Source organism: Lactuca saligna, chromosome 3 (genome assembly GCF_052625555.1).
Source record: "Lactuca saligna cultivar CGN05327 chromosome 3, ASM5262555v1, whole genome shotgun sequence".
NCBI classification, from domain to species: Eukaryota; Viridiplantae; Streptophyta; class Magnoliopsida; order Asterales; family Asteraceae; genus Lactuca; species Lactuca saligna.
The window spans coordinates 134926520-134945317 of NC_136419.1; the positions used below are offsets into that span (position 1 = coordinate 134926520).

An 18798-nucleotide genomic window follows, 5' to 3' on the forward strand; every position below is an offset into this window, starting at 1 on the left:
AAACGCATCAGTAACTTGATGTTATAAAACGTGCCTTTGTGTACAATTCAATAAGTAGTAGAACAAGCATATCAGTCGAAGTTTATCTGTTCCTTCTAGAAATAGAAGCGATATCTGGGTCCCTCGATGATTTTGTGTTGACCCATGAACCAGGCCTGGTCAGAACTAAACCGATGTGTTCAGTGAAGTTCTTCGTCAAACAAATCGGAAAATCGAGAAACAACTGCTAGACAATAAGCAAGACATAGTTCCATGTGTTTGTCCGGCTGATATCATGAGAACAGAGGATTATGTGATCACTTATCTAAAATGGCGCTTCATAGTTCGACAGAGTCTTCATTGTTCGAGGGAGTTTTCGAGAGCTACGATTGTTGGTTGGTTCCTGAAGTTATAGGCAAATATAGTTATTAGACTTATCCAAGTGGGAGTCTGTTGGATAAGGTGTCTAAGTCCATAACTTATTTGGTATATACTTGACCCGACCGGCATGGTCCATTTGGGTTGCATCTCATCCAAACTATTATGGATAATTTTATGAGAGTTATACACATATGTTTATTAATATATTATGAGTTATAATATATTAATATGAAGTTACGTTATTTAATTAGTTTCAGTCTTAAATTAATTATGAATTAATTTAGAGATTAAAAGGAATACTAATTAAATTATGGGCTATTTGTTTTATATAGTGTGGGCTAATACTCATTTGTTAATGGGCTAGGCTTATGTGGAAGTCCATGGATGATCCATGGAGCTTTTAACCCATGGATCCTTGGAAAAGGAAAAGACATGGGTTATTAGGGTTTCACCCTAACCATGCATACTATATAAGCATGGTTATGGAGCATGAAATGGAGCCTAAGTAAAAACTAGTGATCTAGTGTGTGTGTGCATGTGTGTGGCCGAAAATACAAGAGTGTGTATACTCTCTCAAAGTTTTCCAAGAGTTTGTGGTGTTTGTGATTCCATTTGAGGCATTCACACTATTGGTGCTTGGCCCTCAAACTCCTAAGAACCCAACTCATCAAAAGGTATGTAATCTCTTCTAACTCTTTTATGTTGAAATGTTCCCCATGCCATGTTAGATAGGTTATAAACCTTGGAAAATTATTATTTTGCATGTATTTAGACAAACATAGATCCAAGGTTTATTAGGGTTGCATGCACACTTAGGAAGTGTTAGATTGCTCAAAACCCAACAGATGTGGCATAAGCATTTTTGAGGTCCATTTCATCTTGGATCTCTTGTATCGGTCGATAGAATTGATTGTGCGATCTATTGCTCTTTTGGGGATTTCATACTATGTCTTGGGAGTAGTTCTAGCCTGGTTTAGGGTAGAGGTTGTTTCAACTACTGCAGTTCAGCAGTGGATGACCGAGCTGGTGAGTGAGTCACGGTGCGAGACCCTGAATGACATTATTTCTAGAGCCGAGAGCGGGGGATTATTGGAGCACTTTGGAGGAATGGTATTATATAACATGTTTGCGGATAGGGTCCTACAAGATGGTTGTGCAGCATCGTCGGGATTCAGTAGTTTAGTAACCACTATCGACTGGCAGAGGTAAGCGCCACGAGAAGTAACTCATTGTTTCGATATTAGTTGGAACATCTACCTCTTAGACTTCAAGATTTAAGTATGGGGTCATTCGAGCGTTTGGGACTGTTGATTTCACTGGAATTTAGGGAGTATTCATTTGGTTCGTAGAAGTGTGTGATCATTTAGGATTGGCTAGTGATGGAATACTAGTTGGAAAGAACTGGTAGTCTGATCGATCGTTGGAGAGTGAGAAGGATTGGAAATTCTTAAACTTTCATGTAGTGTGCAGACTTAGTCGTATCTAAGTGGGGGAGTATTGTTTAGGGTTTCAGAAGTAGGAGTGGTTTTGAAGTTGGGATAAGTTTCATATCCTTGTTATGAAGAAAAGAAGCCCAAGTTGGTTGTTTGGTTCGAGGGTTGTGTGAGTTGGGAGTTCGGTAGAACTACCCAGTGTGTGAACCGCGTCTCTTCGATGCTTGATAGCATAATTTGGGAAAAACAGTTTAGGATTCCAGTTATGAATTGAGTTCAGTTCGAGTGTTCGGTCGAGTGTGTGCTTGACTCTGAAGGTTTTTTTTTTATTAATAGATTGAGGGTTTTGTTAACTACCAGGGCACGACAGTACATTCAGCACGGGTGTAGGGGTTGCTAGTGTACGAGGTATATACGTGGGTCAGATATCAGGCGACAATTCCCGGAAAGGTGGGCAATCAACTTGGAGTCTAAAGTAAGGCTGAGATTATAACCCCCAAATTAGATCAGGGGTTCAAAACCCCAAGTAGGGGAGAACCGGCTATATGGGAGAGGGTACCAGGATGGGTCCAGGTTTATGTTCAATAGACTTAGAACGGTCCGGATCGACTGAAGTCCAATGAGGCATACCAGTCAGGCTGAAGGCTTGGTGAACAATCCAGACAGGCTGAAGGCCCAGAAGGGCGGTACAGGCATGCTAAAGGTTCTAAGAGTGGGCCATATAGGTTGAAGTCCCAGAGGGGCGGTCCAGCTAGACTGAATACTTTGTATGTAATTTGTTAGATTTATCAATCAGATAGTATGGGAAGAATTGTAGGACTGCGGGGTAGCCGTAGCATTCCCGAATCCTTTTAGATGACTAGGCCAAGGTGAGTCAGTTTCCGGACTTGTGAGCAGACCACAACATGACTGAAATTGGGAAACGATAGGTCGTTGGAGACCAGGCTTCAGGTAAGACTACAGTAATTCTGGTAGCGTTACTTTTAGTAATTGATTTGATTGTACCAGGTCGTTAGGCTTTTATGATCTGGTGGATCAGAAGGATTGATAGAGCCATGAGTGGTGATATATCTAGGATAGTTATTGCTATTCGAAGTTTTCTTCGGACGTCGCATGAAATGACTATAAGATTGCTTGTGGGTATAGTAACCAAGAAAGATTTCAGTATCACACGTCAGTTGAGACCATGGACGTCTTATTGGATTTTGGAAGCAGCCAGAAGGCAATCTACTGTTCGGAGAGATTTGTGTTACGACACTATTGACGAATTGAGTTTTCAGGTGTATGAGAAGTATATGGATGTTGGAATTGCCAAATTATCAAAAGTTGAACATTTAGTTGAGAGATAAGCGGACAGGGTTCAACAATAATGATTTGGTATGAGCGGTCTATCAGGGAGCCAGACCATCTCGAGAGTTCAGACGTCGGGTCCAGTGAATGTGATCATATTTTAGAGGATTTGTTAATTTTCAGTTTTAGAACCCTACGAGTGAATATGATCATTCACAGAGCCGTTCTATAAGGGGGTATATGGTTTGTGCCTATAAAATGGCATCTTAATGGATTTCCATTCTCACCCACCGCTTCCTTGACTGGTGGAGGGTCGTTAATAGGACAATGACTTTAATCCTCATTAAAAGTATGAGGATTATCAAGTAACTAAATGTTTTTATAAACTCCCAATCTTAGTTACTTTAGGAAAATGTGAATATGGTGCTAACCCATGAAATTACGCTTTGCACTTTGCTTAAGTTGTTAGTGGAGCGTGTGTGGTTAATCAGCACACTAACCTAGACTTAACAAGGTAGGCAAAGGGTGGCTTAAGGTTTATCATAGATCGATGGAATGTGTGTGGTTAACTGGCACATCGGTTAGGTGATAAACATTACGAGTACCAAGTAATTTGCGTGGCTAATTCACACCTTGTTCTGTGATTAATGCTTTTTATAATGGTGTTTTTTTATTTTAAAGCATTACTTAGTCATGGTGTATATGAAATTGTGTCTGCTATAGACAACTTAGGAAATAATGTATTGCATATTGATTCTTCCAGTAACTTGGATAAGGCATCCTTGTGGCATTGTCGTCTTGGACATGTCGACAATAAGCGCATAGGCCAACTCCAGAAGGATGGAGTCTTGGAGTCATTTGAATTAAAGTCAGATGATAGTTGCGAATCTTGTTTACTTGGAAAAATAACTATGTCACCCTTCACTAGTACTTGTGCTAGGGGTGAGGGTTTTCTGTATCTCATACATACTAATGCGTGTACACCCTTCAGAATCGCCACAAAGGATGTTAACCGCTTCTATGTGACTTTTACTGATGATCATACTAGATATGGATATGTCTACTTAATCAAGCATAAGTTAGAAACCTTTGAAAATTTCAAGGAGTTTAAATAGGAAGTGGAGAATTAGTTAGGTAGGAACATTAAGATGCTTCGATCTGATCGAGGTGGTGAGTATGTTAGTACAGAGTTCCTTGACTATATTAAGGAATGTGGCGTTGTCTCACAATTGATACCTCCCAAGACACCACATCTTAATGGTGTAGTTGAGAGGCATAAATGAACCTTATTGGATATGGTTCGTTCCATGATGAGTCGAGCATCACTACCAATACCATTTTTGGGGTATGCCTTAGAGACTATCGTCCATATTCTTAATCTTGTCCTAACAAAAAAAGGTTGCGAAAATACCTCACGAGATGTGGACTGGAAAGGTTCCCAATCTGGACCACATTAGGATTTGGGGTTGCGAGGCTTTTTTGAGGCGCAAGACTCATGATAAGCTAGAACCTCGAAGTGATAAGTGTATTTCCATCGGCTACCCACAGAAATCCTTTGTTATCTCTTCTACAAACCTAGTGATATTGTGGTCTTTGTAGCAAGGAGAGGAGTCTTTCGTGAGAGAGAGAGAGAGAGAGAGAGTTCATAAGCCAAGGAAGCAGTGGGATGCAAATTGACCTTGAAGAAATTCAAGATTCAAGTGGTGAAGGAACCTCAAACTCTAGCAATAAACCTAAGGAGGAACCTCATGTTGATCCAAAAGACGAGTCTATACCTCTAAGGCGTTTCACGAGAGTTATCAATGCACCTGAGCATTACTATGGTTTCCATAATACTGCGGAAGGTGATGCAGTTATCAGTGATAGCACACTAGTAAGTCTGGATGAACCTAACATCTACTCGGAAGCCATGGCAGACCCTGAGGCAGCTAAATGGAAAGAGGCTTTGGAGAGTGAGATACAGTCCATGTAATACAATCAAGTTTGGAACTTGGTTGACAATGTACCTGGTCGCAAAATAGTAGGTGCAAATGGATCTTCAAGAAGAAGACCAACATGGATGGTAACGTACAAACTTATAAGGCATCACTGGTTGCAAAGGGTTTTTCTCAAACTCTAGGAGTTGACTATGATGAGACCTTTTCACCAGTAGCAAAGATTAAGTCTATTAGGGTTACGTTAGCCATTGCTGCATTTCATGATTATGAAATATGGAAAATAGATGTCAAAACTGCTTTCATTAATGGAATGTTGGTTGAGGATGTTTGCATTAATCAACCAGAGGGTTTTGTCAATATAGGGTACCCTAATAGAGTGTGTAAGCTTGAGAAATCCATCTATGGATTGAAACAAGCACCTCACAGATAGAATCTTTGTTTCGATGAGAAAGTAAAAGAGTTTGGCTTTTCGAGGAGCGAATATGAATCTTGTGTATATATCAAGGCTAGTGGGAGTATAGTTAGATTTTTAGTATTGTATGTGGACGACATACTACTCCTAGGAAATGGCATCCCAACTCTGAAGGAAGTGAAGTCAAGGCTTGGGAAGTGTTTCGCTATGAGGGACCTTGGAGAAGCTGCCTATATCCTCGGTATAAGGATTTTGACAGATAGGAGTAAGCGATTAATTGGACTTAGTCAGAGTACCTACTTGGATAATGTGTTGAATAGGTTCAGCATGCAGAATTCCAAGAAAGGAGAATTACCGATCCTAAGTAACGACGGATTGAGTAAGACTTAGAGCCCGAGTACAGAAGCTGAAATAGCAGAGATGTGTCAAGTACCATATGCTTCCAATGTAGGCTCGATCATGTATGATATGACTTGTACTCATCCTAATGTGGCCTTTGTGTTGAGCATGGTTAGCAGATATCAGGGGAATTCTGGCAAGGCTCACTGGACTACGGTGTAGAATATTCTAAAGTACCTGCGGATGACTAAGGACTGGTTCCTTACCCTTGGTGGGAGTGATGACTTAAGAGTAGTAGGGTATAGGGATGCTAGCTTCCACACTGATAGGGATAATTTCTGGTCGTAGTCAGGCTGGATCTTTACCTTAAACGGAGGAGCAATTACTTGGAAAAGTTCCAAGCAGGAGACAGTAGCTGATTCAACTTGCAAATCAGAGTATATAGCAGCAAGCAAGGTAGAAAAGGAGGCTATATGGGTAAAGAACTTCATTGGAGACCTTGGAGTTGTACCAGCTATAAAGGAGCCTATGGAGATTTTCTTTGATAGTGAAAGTGTAGTTGCCTTAGCCAAGGAACCAAGGGATCACGGAAGATCCAAACACATCGACAGAAAATACCATTTCATCAGACATCGAATAGAAGACGGACTCCTCGTGGCAAAGAGGATATCATCGGAGGAGAGCCTAGCATATCCCCTCACGAAGGGACTCGGTAGGGTTAAGCATCTTCAGCTTGCGAGGCGCATAGGGCTAAAGGATGACATTAGTTTTTGAAATTAGATAGCTTTGAAATCTGTAAAGTGTAATTGACATTTGATGATAAATAAAAGTTGTTATTTATTTATAAGTAAAGTTTTGCTATCTTCTATCAATTGTTTACTATCATTTCATTTTGCATGTTTTGACTTCCAGAATAATTATGTTATGGTATATCATATTATTCAAATTCTCCACAGTCGCTCATATGTTGGAAGTAGATATGAATCAAGACTATCATGAAGTTGGCTTGTAGATGTCTAAGGCGTTGGACATAGCAAGAGTAGCTTCAACACTCATGAGTGCTCATAAGTTATCAGTATTGGATTCAACCCACACTTACTTGTATCACTTAATTGATTTTATCTCGAGTGATCGTCAGATGGTAATATCATATAAGTCTTCAAACCTAGAGATATGATTTGTTGACTATGAGTTGGTTATACATTGACTATACGAAAACGCATTGGTAACTCGATGTTATGAAATGTGCCTTTGTGTATGATTCAACAAGTAGTAGAACAAGCATATGAGTCAAAGTTTATCTGTTCCTTCTTGGATTAGAAGCGATATCTGGGCCCGTCGATGATTTTGTGTTGACCTATGTACCGAGCCCGATCAGAACTAAATTGATGTGTTCAATTAAGTTATATGTCAAACAAATCGGAATTCGGTAAACAAATTGTTGGAAAATAAGTAAGAGATTGTTCCATGTATTTTCCCGACTGATATCTAGAACAAATGATTAGATGATCACTTATCTTAAATGGTGTATCATCCTCATCTCAGTTTCGCTATACCTTGAAAGAGCTACGATTGTTGATCGGTTCATGAAGTCATTCTTGCAGTTTCAGTTATTAGACTTATCTAAGTGGGAGACTGTTGGATTAGGTGTCTAAGTTCATAACTATTTCTGGAATGGACTTGACCCCGTTAGCATGGTCCATTTTGGGTTGCATGGCATTGCAACACTTTGATAGACTAAATGAGAGAAAGGACACATGTGGTTTATTAATATGTTGTAAGTTCGAATATATTAATAATATTATTTAGTTAGTTTTAATCAAGACTTAATTTAGAATTAATTTGGTGATAAAAAGGAGACTAATTAAATATATGGTGGTGATTGTGAAAATCATCCATTCTTTTATAGTGAGCTAATGATACATGGTTTATTGAATTGGGCTAAAACCCATAAGGTGATCCATGGATAGTCCATGGAGGTTATAAGCCCATGGATCATGGAATATGGAAAGCCATGTCAATTAGGGTTTACATGTTGTAACCCTACTTGTGACACAACTATAAAAGGACCCCATGGCTAGCAAAATCGGCACTACTATGTGTAGAACAAGAGGGCTAGCCGATTTTGAGTGATAGTGTACTTCTCTCAAAAGTTCTTCCAAGAGTTGTGGTGTTGTGTGAAACATTTGAGGTATCACATTTGAGGTGTTAGGATCCCAAGGCTCTCAAGGAATCCAAGCAACAAAAAAGGTATGTTCTTCTACAAGGTTTTATGTTTCAAAGTTCCCCATGCCATGCTAGTTAGGTTAAAAAACCATGGAAAAATCAAATTTGTAGGTATCATAGTAAAACATAAATCCAAGGTTTCTAGGATTGCATGTACACCTTAGGAGTGTTAGAATGCTAAAAAACCTTCATCTTCTCCTAAGGCCCAACCACTTAGTCCAATCCAAGCATTTAGCATTTCTAATGGCCAATTGTGGCCCACATAGGTCCAATTTTCCGAATTGGGTTCAAACCCTCACATGAGCCTTACCCTAAAGCCCATCCAATTATTCTAGTCCATATGATTGTTCTTAGATGGCCTATTGCTAGCCCAATCACCAAAACCCAATAGAAAGTCCCAACATAAAGCCCAAGTAAGATTAGGGTTTCACATAATATGACAATTAGGGTTAAATGTTTCTTGTTTAACCAATTAAGGACTTAATCCCTTAAGTCCATCAATCTACTCAGTGAATCATATAGTGTGGTCGGGCTTAATATATAATCACAATCCGGTCATCCAAAATGTGAGTCCCGACAACCCATAACCTATATATCCAAAATTAGGGTTTTCTAAACCCTAATTAGGGTTTCCAACCCAATCACAACCTGATAGGCCCAAAAGCTAAGTATTTAGATCCATTAGGGTTTTATTTGGCCCACTAGGGTTTCAAATGTTGGGCACCATGATGGTTATGGTGGTTAACGGCAGCTCCTGATGGCATCCACCGGCCCACGGTGGTGGTTATGGTTCTAGTTCATTTTCTCCAAGCCTCCTAAAAGTAATCTAAACACAAACAAAAGCACACCGCTACCCAACACGGCAGCTGGCGGCGTCAAGAGGCATGCAGCCACCACCTTACAGTGGTGGTTATGAGTTTTCTTGATTATACTAGTCACTAATTACAATTTAAAATGCTTTAACCAAAAACTAATACATCCAAATAAAATACACACACAGCTACCTTGTGGCGGCAGGAAGCGGTAGAGAGTAGTAGCCACCACCTCACCGTGGTGGCGATGGGGTCTTTCTTCAGATCTCCAACAAAGAAAAGCTCATGTAGCTTTAAACCATCGCAACAAACATACACAGCCACCTCTCATGGTGGTTGTTGGGAGCATAAAATGGTAGCCTGGTAGCAACAGCAGCACTAGTGGCATCAGCGGCAGCTGACGGCGATGGTCATGGATAGAACGTATCACTGGAGGAAGGGGAAGAATGGCAGAACCGTGAGTGACATAAATAACAGCAGAAAAGGTTCAGTCTTCACGAAAGCAAAAAGGAGAAGTCAGTGTTGCTGAGGATGATAGTCGAACGTCCAGTGGTGGTTTCGTCTTCACTAGAGCGATACAACAATCACAACTCCCCCGTCATTCTCAAACCAAGCGTCCGCATTCATAGGTCTGGCTCCGATCTCTAGCAGCTCTCTCTCTCTCTCTCTCTCTCTCTCTCTCTCTCTCTCTGCTGTTCACGAAGTCTGGTGGTGTTTCAATGGAGATTTAGTGTTGCAAGGTGGTGATGAGGAAGCTGGAGGTGGCGGCCAGATGGAGGGGATATAACTGTTGGGTTTTTAGCACTATAACACTCCTATGGTGCACATGCAACCCTAGATGCTTTGGATCTAAGTTTTCTCTAATCATACATGCAATTTATTTTTCCAAAGCACACACCCTAAATAACATACAATTAAAGATATACAACATAAAACCAAGTTAGATGAATACCTCTTAGTGTAACTTGTAGTTCTTGGCCTTTAAAATCTTTAGCACCTTAAATGTGATGACTCTAATGTGTCATAAACACCGAATGCAAAGAGGAGGCTTATGAGAAGTGGCTAGATAGCACAAAATTGCTTATGGCTCTTCAAAAGAAGGCATGGGGGCCGACTTTAGTGACTAAGGGGTTGCTTTTATAGTCTGGGAAAGCCTGGGGTTACATCCATGCAAACCCTAATTCACCATGACCCTTCATATTTATTAGGCGCTTTGGGTTGAAACCTTCATAGACTATCATATAAGTTTAGCCCATCCCTAATCAACCATGGATGATTAGCCCAACTATAAGTTCTGTTAATTTAGTGAATCAGTCCCAGTAAATTTAATCAGTTTCTTTTGATCACTAAATTAATTCCAAATTAATACTTAATCAATATTAATTAAATAATATGATTTCTCAATTAAAATATTATAATTATAATATATTAATAAATCACAAATACCCTCTTCTCCAAAGTCCATCCTATCAAATTGCTCTGGTGAAGGAAACCCAAAAGGACCATGCTAATATCAGGTCAAATACATACCAATTATAGTTATGGGCTTAGACACCTAATCCAATAGTCTCCCACTTGGATAAGTCTAATAACTAAATGCCAATGCAATTTCAAAATCTGATTACCAATTGTAGCTCTCAAAAGCCACTATCGAACTCTAACCTAGTAATTGACGCGTCCTGTAGATAAGGGATCATATAATCCTCTTTTCTTCAAGATATCATGCAGAAAAATATATGGAACATAGTCATACTTATTGTCCTGCAGTTTGTTTCCCATTTTATGATTTGTTTGACATAGAAGTTAGTTAAACACATCAATTGAGTCATGACAGGGCCCGACATATAAGCCAAAACAAAATCATCGAGGGGCCCAAGACATCGCTTTTAATACTCTTAGGATAAAAGGAACAAATAAACTTCGACTTATATGCTTGTACTAACTACTCGTTAAATCATACACAATAATACATTTTATAACATTAAGTTACTGATGCGTTTTCATACCATCAATGTACATCCAACTCGTAGTCAACAACTCATATATCTTGGTTTGAATACTATATGATATTATTGTCTCACAATCACTCGTGATAAATTCCACGAAGTGATTCATGTGAGTGTGGGTTTAATCCAATACTCAAATCTTATTTCACGAGTACTTATGAATGTTGTAGCAAACTTTTGTTATGTCTAACACCTTAGACAATTTACTAGCCAATTCATGACTGTCTCTCCTCATAAACTACTTCTAAAGTATGATCGACTGTGGATAGTTTGAATAATCTTATTATTCTAGAAGTCAAAACATGCAAAAGTGAAACAATAGTAAACAATTAACACAAGATATTAACTTTACTTATAAATAAAACTCCTTTTATTCAATCATAAAATGTCAATTACATTTTACCTATTACAAGCTTATAAATACTTATCTAATCACTAAAACTAATATCGGCTTTCAGCCAGATACTCTTAGCATGGTGCAGGTGCTTAACCCTACTCAGTCCCTTCATAAGGGGATCTGTTGGGTTATCCTATGACGATACCCTCTTTACAACGAGGAGTCATTCTTCTACTCGATGTCTTATGAAGTGGTAATTTATGTTGAAATGTTTGGATCTTCCATGATATCTTGGTTCCTTGGTCAAGGTGACCGCTCCTTCATTATCGTAGAAATTTTCCACAGGCTACTTTATGGATGGTACAACTCCAAGGTCTCCGATGAAGTTTTTCAACCATATCTCCTTCGTCGATTCTTCGCTCGCTATTATCTAGTATGATTTGCACTTGAATCAGCTACAGTCTCCTGCTTGGAACTTTTCCATGTTACTGCTCCTCCATTTAGGGTAAACACCCAACCCGAACGAGAGCGTAAATTATCTTTGTCGGTTTGAAAACAGTCTTAACATTACCCTGTCACTCTCAAGTCGTCACTCCCATCGATGGTAAGAACCTAGTGCTTAGGCTTCCGCGGGTACTTAAGAATGTTTTTTAGTGCAGTCCAGTGAGCTCTACCATGGTTCCCTTGATATCGACTAACCATGCTAAAAAAAAGTCACATCAGGGCAAGTACACATCATAGCGTACATGATTGAGCCGACAGCGGAGGCATATGGCACTTGACTTATATCCACTATCTTTTCATCATTTCTCTGATTCTGAGCCTTGCTCAGTTTGGTATGGCTCTGGATAGGTATGTCACCTTTCTTGGAATTCTCCTTGTTGAAACACTTCAACACCTTCTCCAAGTAGGTACTTTGACTAAGTCCTATTTGTCTTTTACTCCTAATTCTCAATATCCCTATCCCTAGAATGTAAGAAGCTTCCCCAAGGTCCTTCATAGCGAAACACTTCCCAAGCCAGGAATTAACCTCCTACAAGGTTGGGATGACGTTTCCTATGAGTAGTATATCATCTACATACAATACCAAAAACCTAACTGTACTCACACTAGCTTTAACATATACACAGGACTCGTCATCGCTTCTCGAAAATCCAAATTCTTTGACTTTCTCATCAAAACAAATACTCCATTTGTGAGATGCTTGTTTTTATCCGTAGAAGGATTTCTCAAGTTTATACGCTCTATTAAGGTACTTTGCATTGACAAAAGCCTCTGGCTGACACATGCAAACATATTCAAGCAACTTTCCATTAAGGAAAGTGGTTTTGACATCCTTTGTCAAATTTAATAATCATGAAATGCAACTATGGATAACATAACCCTTATAGATTTAATCTTTGCTACTGGTGAGAAGGTCTCATCATAGTCAATGCAATGAGTTTGAGTAAAGCCCTTCGCAACCAATCATGCTTTGTATGTGCATACTTTCCCATCCATGTTGGTCTTCCTCTTCAAGATCCATTTCCACCCGACTGTCTTGCAACTTGGCACATTGTCAACCAAGTTCTAAACTTGATTGTCACACATGGACTAAATCTCGCTATCCATAGCCTCTTTCCATTTTGCAGACTCAGGGCTTGCAATGGCTTCGTTGTAGTTATTAGGTTCATCCAAATTTATCAAAGTACTATCACTAATAAATGTATCACCTTCAGTTGTTATATGAAAACCATAAAACACATGTGTAACACTAACTAAACATGTTAGAGGTACGAATTTGTCAATTGGTTCAACAAGAGTTTCCTCCTCAGGTTGAGCGCTAGTTTATGAGGTTCCTTCATCACTTAACTATTGAAGCTCTTCAAGGTCAATTTTCCTACCACTCTCCTCTTGGCATATGAGTTCTCTCTCTCGGAAAATGTCACATCCTGGCTGTCGACAGAAACATCGGGCAGTGTAACGTCATTTCTTGTATCATAGTTGTCAACTTCCTGAAAACACATTCATTTTAAAATACGTCAACATAAAGTTGGTGAGTTCACAAGTTTTGACTCCATATGAAAATAATACTTTTTCTACGTTCAAAAGTTTAGTTTTAAACACTACTAGAAAAAAGCCCTTTAATGACGCGCAAACAATGACACGCGCTGATAAACGATACGCATTTGTGCGTGCCCTAAAAAATAATGTTAGTTTTGCAAAATATGAAGGATAGAGGGCACCACATTTGTGCGTGCCCTAAAATTAGTGTCAGAAAAGAAAAAAAAGAAAAAGCGGAGGGCACCTTTCATAAAACGTGTGTCATCTAAGACTGTCGCTTTATAATTTTTTAATGAAACACGCGTTTTAAGCGGGATTTCACCCACCTATACTGGATCCCAAAAATTAAACTCCCCCGCCTCTTCCGATTAGCAAGAAAAAGCCCTAGGGCGTTGGTCTTCATAGCAGCATCGCACCACCACCCAACCTCCGATCTCGCACCGCCAACTGTCTCCGACCATCTTCTCCAACCATTTGGGAGAAGTTGTTTCCAAACGTTTCAACATTTCATTACATTTGACCAGCTTCTAAACCAATTTTCCCTTCCATCTTACGAAGACATCCTATTTTTCTTCTTGAGCGATTCCCCCCTTCTCCTCTAATTACTTTCTTGGCTTCTCCCCTGACTTACAACAAGAAAACCCTAGTTCTTTCCTTTAACTCGTCTTTGCAAAATCAAGCGCATACAACCATCATCTATGAGAGTACGTCTGTCTTCTTCCTCTTACAATCGCTAAGCCCTAACACCGAAAATTGAAAGTCAATTGACCCTCCGTTCGAAGAAAAAGGTAAGAATTTTCCTTTATTTATTCGATTCTGTTACTTTGACCTCATATTCTTCTATTCTTCATCTTTTTTCTTCCAAATTATCAACTCTAGCCCTATACTGTGTTTTCTTTAAATGGAGAACTATTCAATTTAGGGCTTGATTGCAATTTTCTCCACGAAGCCCTTCTTCAGTAGTCAGCTTTTGCATCTTTTTTTTGAAGGAGCAATGCCCTTCTTTAGTGATTTCAGGATCCATGTAACTATCAATGTTGAATTCACCTTTTTCCGATTGCTTTTCCATCTCAGAACACAAACTAGTGATTTTGGTTTTCTTACTGCTTTAATTCTCTAAATATTCCTCGTGCAAGGGAAGAAACTCTCTCCAGACATTCTATTTTGGGCCCAAATGGAATTCGTGGACAACACCCAGCTCCTACCTTGAATGTTGTGGTAACTTCATTTTCTTTTTGGATTCGTCTAAATGCATAGCATTAGCATCTTACTTTCATTTTTTTTCTTCCTATTATTGCATGAAAAATCTACTCAATCATAGCAGTAAATATCATGTCTTTGCATGACATTACTATAATTGGGTGCTACAATGTTATAATAGGAAAAGGAAAGTAACAAATAAATTTAAAAGTACGTTTTTATTTGTTCATGTAAGCTTACTTGATTCAGTAACATGGAGTGCTTATACTCTTATATGTATCTCAGGTTCGTTATCCAAGCAATATAGATTTGTCACCATCAGAGAGTTCCATGAATTCCTCTCTCAAACTTGGAAGTGGTTCTACTTCTACGAGACAGAATTATGCAGGTAAGCAAGGTGATTGTTTTCAGTTTACATTAAGGTTATCCTTATTGAATCAATATGTTTTCTTGTAGGAAAACATCCCTATTTACAGAATCACATGCCTACCCAAGGTCCTGGGGGTGGTCTGCTTACACAAAACCAGAGGACAGCAATTCCTCAAGTATCTTGGGTTAGTAGTGGTCAAGGTGTAACAGATCTCCCATTCCCAAAAAGGCTGGGAGTTGAGTTTAATGGGATAGATAGCCCTCAATCTGCTGAGAGACAAATAAGCTTGCAGACAACTAGTGCAGGTATCCTGAGTGGCATAAGACTGTTTTTATACAGTTATAGACAACAAGTTAAGTCTTACTTATCATGTCAGATTAATTTTTTTATTTTCAGGTCAAAGTCAAACACGTCAGTATCCAGATAATGTTGTTCGACCTTCTATTGGTATGACTACTTGCTCTCTTTTTAATTTCTTGAGATCGTTTTTATGACAATCAGATCGAATTGATGCAGCACCTGTGAGTTATCTGATGAATCCTCAAGGTCCCCGTTTCAGTCATGGTAAATAAAAACCTAAGAAGTGTATGTATACAATTGGATATATTGCATACATATTTGATATTTTTTTTTGTTTGGTCTTATGTAGGCCAATCTCAAATGGTTGAGCTTCCTAACAATCCTAGAGGACAAGCTCCTACAACTTCTGTTGATGGTCTCTCTAATAATTCTGAGTATTATGCGAGACCATATCACAAGAGAAGTGCAGTGGCCCCACCTTCAGGCTCCCATTGGGTTCAATGCCAGAAGATGTCACATCCAACAACTACTCATCATTCAATGCCAATCTGATTCCCCACAAAACTAGCTGCTTCTGTAATAGCCAATCTTGCTCATCCTTCCATACCAATCTACCAATCACAATCACAGACTCAACAACCTGTTCGTGCTCTTATGAATCCATCTATACCTTACACATGGATTTTTTCCTTGTGGTTCTGGTAATTATTGTATCTTCAAAATTTTCTAATTCAAAATTTTGAATATAAAATTTGATTAATTAACATCTATTTTGTAGGAATTGTCACTCATCCTCTTGTTCTACTTCTTTATAAGATTAAAGAAGGAAAAGAATATGCAGAGTTTGCTCACATTCTATGAAAGTGGTTCACTGATTTTGGTATTATGACTAAAAAGCTTATGATCCTTTTGTAATTCTCGATCTCTCTGCATAATCTTCTTATATATTATATACTTTTGTAGTTGCTTTGAGGAAGGAGTTTGCTGATGCAACTGACAGAGTGACAAGTCATACCAAACATATTTCATATGTTCCTATGTATCTCAGTATCTATTCTCCAAATGGTAATATGTAATTATGAACAAAAGATGTTTCATGCATATCAAATGTTAGAAAACATAATAAGTTATTAATAAATCTATTATGTCTAAATTTTTGATCTTTTATAATAAGTTACCAAACAGATTTCATCTGGATGAAGATAACAGGCCTGCTGATTTATTTGATATAACATCGGATTTATCATTGGTGTGTAAAGCTTGTTCTTCATTTTACTAAAGTACACCTTTAAGTTTACTATCTGGATTCTCTCTGATTCTATCCATGCCATCTTTGAGCAGATTATTGCTTTAGGCCCTTACACCACGACTGACAACTTATTCTTTGAGCCACTATCTGATCTTCTTGCATATGCGTAAAGAAAGCAGCCTCATTTGCTTATACTGGTGAGAATTTACAATTTTAAACCTGTATAATAAGATTAGCATTCTATCTTGGGATTTCCATTCCCCAGTTTATCTTTACTCAATTCGTTATATCATAATCCATAAAAACATACAAAACATGAAATTTCTTACAACTTTTCCCACATTTCATTCAAACATAAACCATTTTCAGGTTCACCAGGAGTGGGGTTCATGCCGCATATCCTTGATGTTAAAGCTGGAGAGGTGCAATCATTATTCTTTTTATGTTTATGAAAAATTTTAATTTACCAAAATTCATAATTTCTTATCTAAATGCAGGATGTGTTGGGAAAATTGATGTGGTTTTCTCAAAACAGCACTCGAGCTGTGTGCATTCTATCAGCTAATGGCGCCATATCTAATGTTACACTTCAGCAGTCTGCAACATCTGGTGGAACTGTCACATACGAGGTTTTTTTTCTTGAAAATTCATTATTTATTTATTTTTGATGTATAAAAAATATTTAATTTATTTATAAAAAATACAGGGACGATTTGAGATCTTATCTCTTTGTGGTTCATTTATGGTTTGTGAGAGTGATGGCAAAGAAGCAGGACTGGTGGTTTAAGCGTGTCACTTTCAGGGCCAGATGGTCGTGTTTTAGGTGGTAATGTGGCTGGCCTTCTCACTGCTGCATCACCCGTTCAGGTTTTTTTCTTTCTTTCTATAAATATGGAATGGAATCAACCATTCCATTCCTGATACACTGCACATAACATATATACACAAATAACAGCATGCATTGGGTCCATAACTTTACAGACTGGATTACCCATGGGCCCATAGTGTGATTCTAGGTTGCCTTCTAGACCCAGAACTCACATCTGGATTGCCACCGAGCCCACAATACGAATCTCCATCAGCTCGTATCTGGAATACTCCTGAGCCCACAGTACAAGTCTGACATGCCCCACCTGGCCCTCAACTCGTATCTAGAATGCTCCCGGGTTTGTTGGTTATCGCACGGAGAAGTATCACCTCAACCCACCCCATATAATATGCCGACATATAACACAACTAATGCGCATACAGATAATCACATAATAATACAGGTAGTCCTATAGATCTACCTAACTGGCATAGCAACTATCATGCAACACTAACTCATACTCAACATACCACCAACTGCTAGGATATCATGTCCAATGGGTCGGCCTTGGTGCCTTATACCCCTTAGTATAGTGAGGTAACTCACCTCGCAAGTAGTGCTGAAATACTGCAAATCTCTGGTTGCTGTCTCACCGGAAATCCCGAACTGTCACATAATAATAAATACTAGGTTAATACCCAATATTACTCCCATGATTAAGTGTCGACACAACTCATTAAGTCCATTCCATTTTGTTGGGCCAAATCCCCACACCAACTCCTTAACTTGAAAGTCCATAAGCATAAATTCATTATTTGGCCCAATTTACTAAATTGGGTCCAACCTCCTTACTGGGCCTAACCCCATGATCCACTACCACCAACTAGCCTAAAACATCGTATTTACAAAGTCCAGTAAAGGCTCAAATCCAGATTGTCTATAAACAACCCAAAACCCAAAGCCTATTTGTCAATGGCCCTATAGAGGACGTACAAGGGCCGTACTCATCTAGATGTTAACCACCATCGGGGTGGTTGACCCAGTACGTTGGGCGTACTGGATAGTTTGCCAAAACCTTGCTAACTGCTTAATAGCTTAAGCACTTAAGCCCAAACATTAGATTCAGAGATCTAACATGCCTAGGATCCATAAAGTCGTGAACTTTATCACTTTGAACATCCATAAAGTTCTAAATGCTTGGTATTAATCCATTAAGACCTTATCCTTCCATGCATGGGACACCTTCAACTAATGGAACCTCATTTTTATCACTCAAGGTCCCTTCAAGAGTCCAGAAGGACAGTCCTTTTCGTTCAAAACACAACATGCACCAACTTGTGGTTTTTGGGACAAGAAATGGGTCTTTTAAAGCAACATGGAGAGATCTAATCATATAAGCATAAATTTTGGATCTTTAAACCTTCTGGTGCTTCTTGTTAACTTCAGATCTACAAGCTTGGTCTCCTCCTTCAACTCTTTGATGCAATGGTTTCCTCCTAAGGCACTCAAGAACACACCAAAATGAGTTTAGCACACAAAGGGGAGGCTAGGGTTTGGCAGAGGCGAGTTTGATCTATGGAGGCTGAGGTAAAAGAGGTGTTTGTGCACATTATGTTGCTTATATAGGCTCCAAACCCTAAATATTAGGGTTTCACCCAGACATTAGTATGCCTAGC

At 38.9% G+C, this 18798-nt stretch overlaps 1 protein-coding gene across 1 annotated transcript; it reads left to right on the forward strand.

Annotated features, from left to right (window-relative positions):
• The first annotated feature begins 16684 nt into the window (after positions 1-16684).
• LOC145033957 (AT-hook motif nuclear-localized protein 10-like) lies at positions 16685-17175 on the forward strand. Its single transcript, XM_078982420.1, has 3 exons — positions 16685-16736; positions 16812-16943; positions 17021-17175. Exons 1-3 carry the CDS (start codon positions 16704-16706, stop codon positions 17099-17101), a joined length of 246 nt encoding a protein of 81 aa, XP_078838546.1. The 5' UTR covers positions 16685-16703; the 3' UTR covers positions 17102-17175.
• Positions 17176-18798: the final 1623 nt, after the last annotated feature.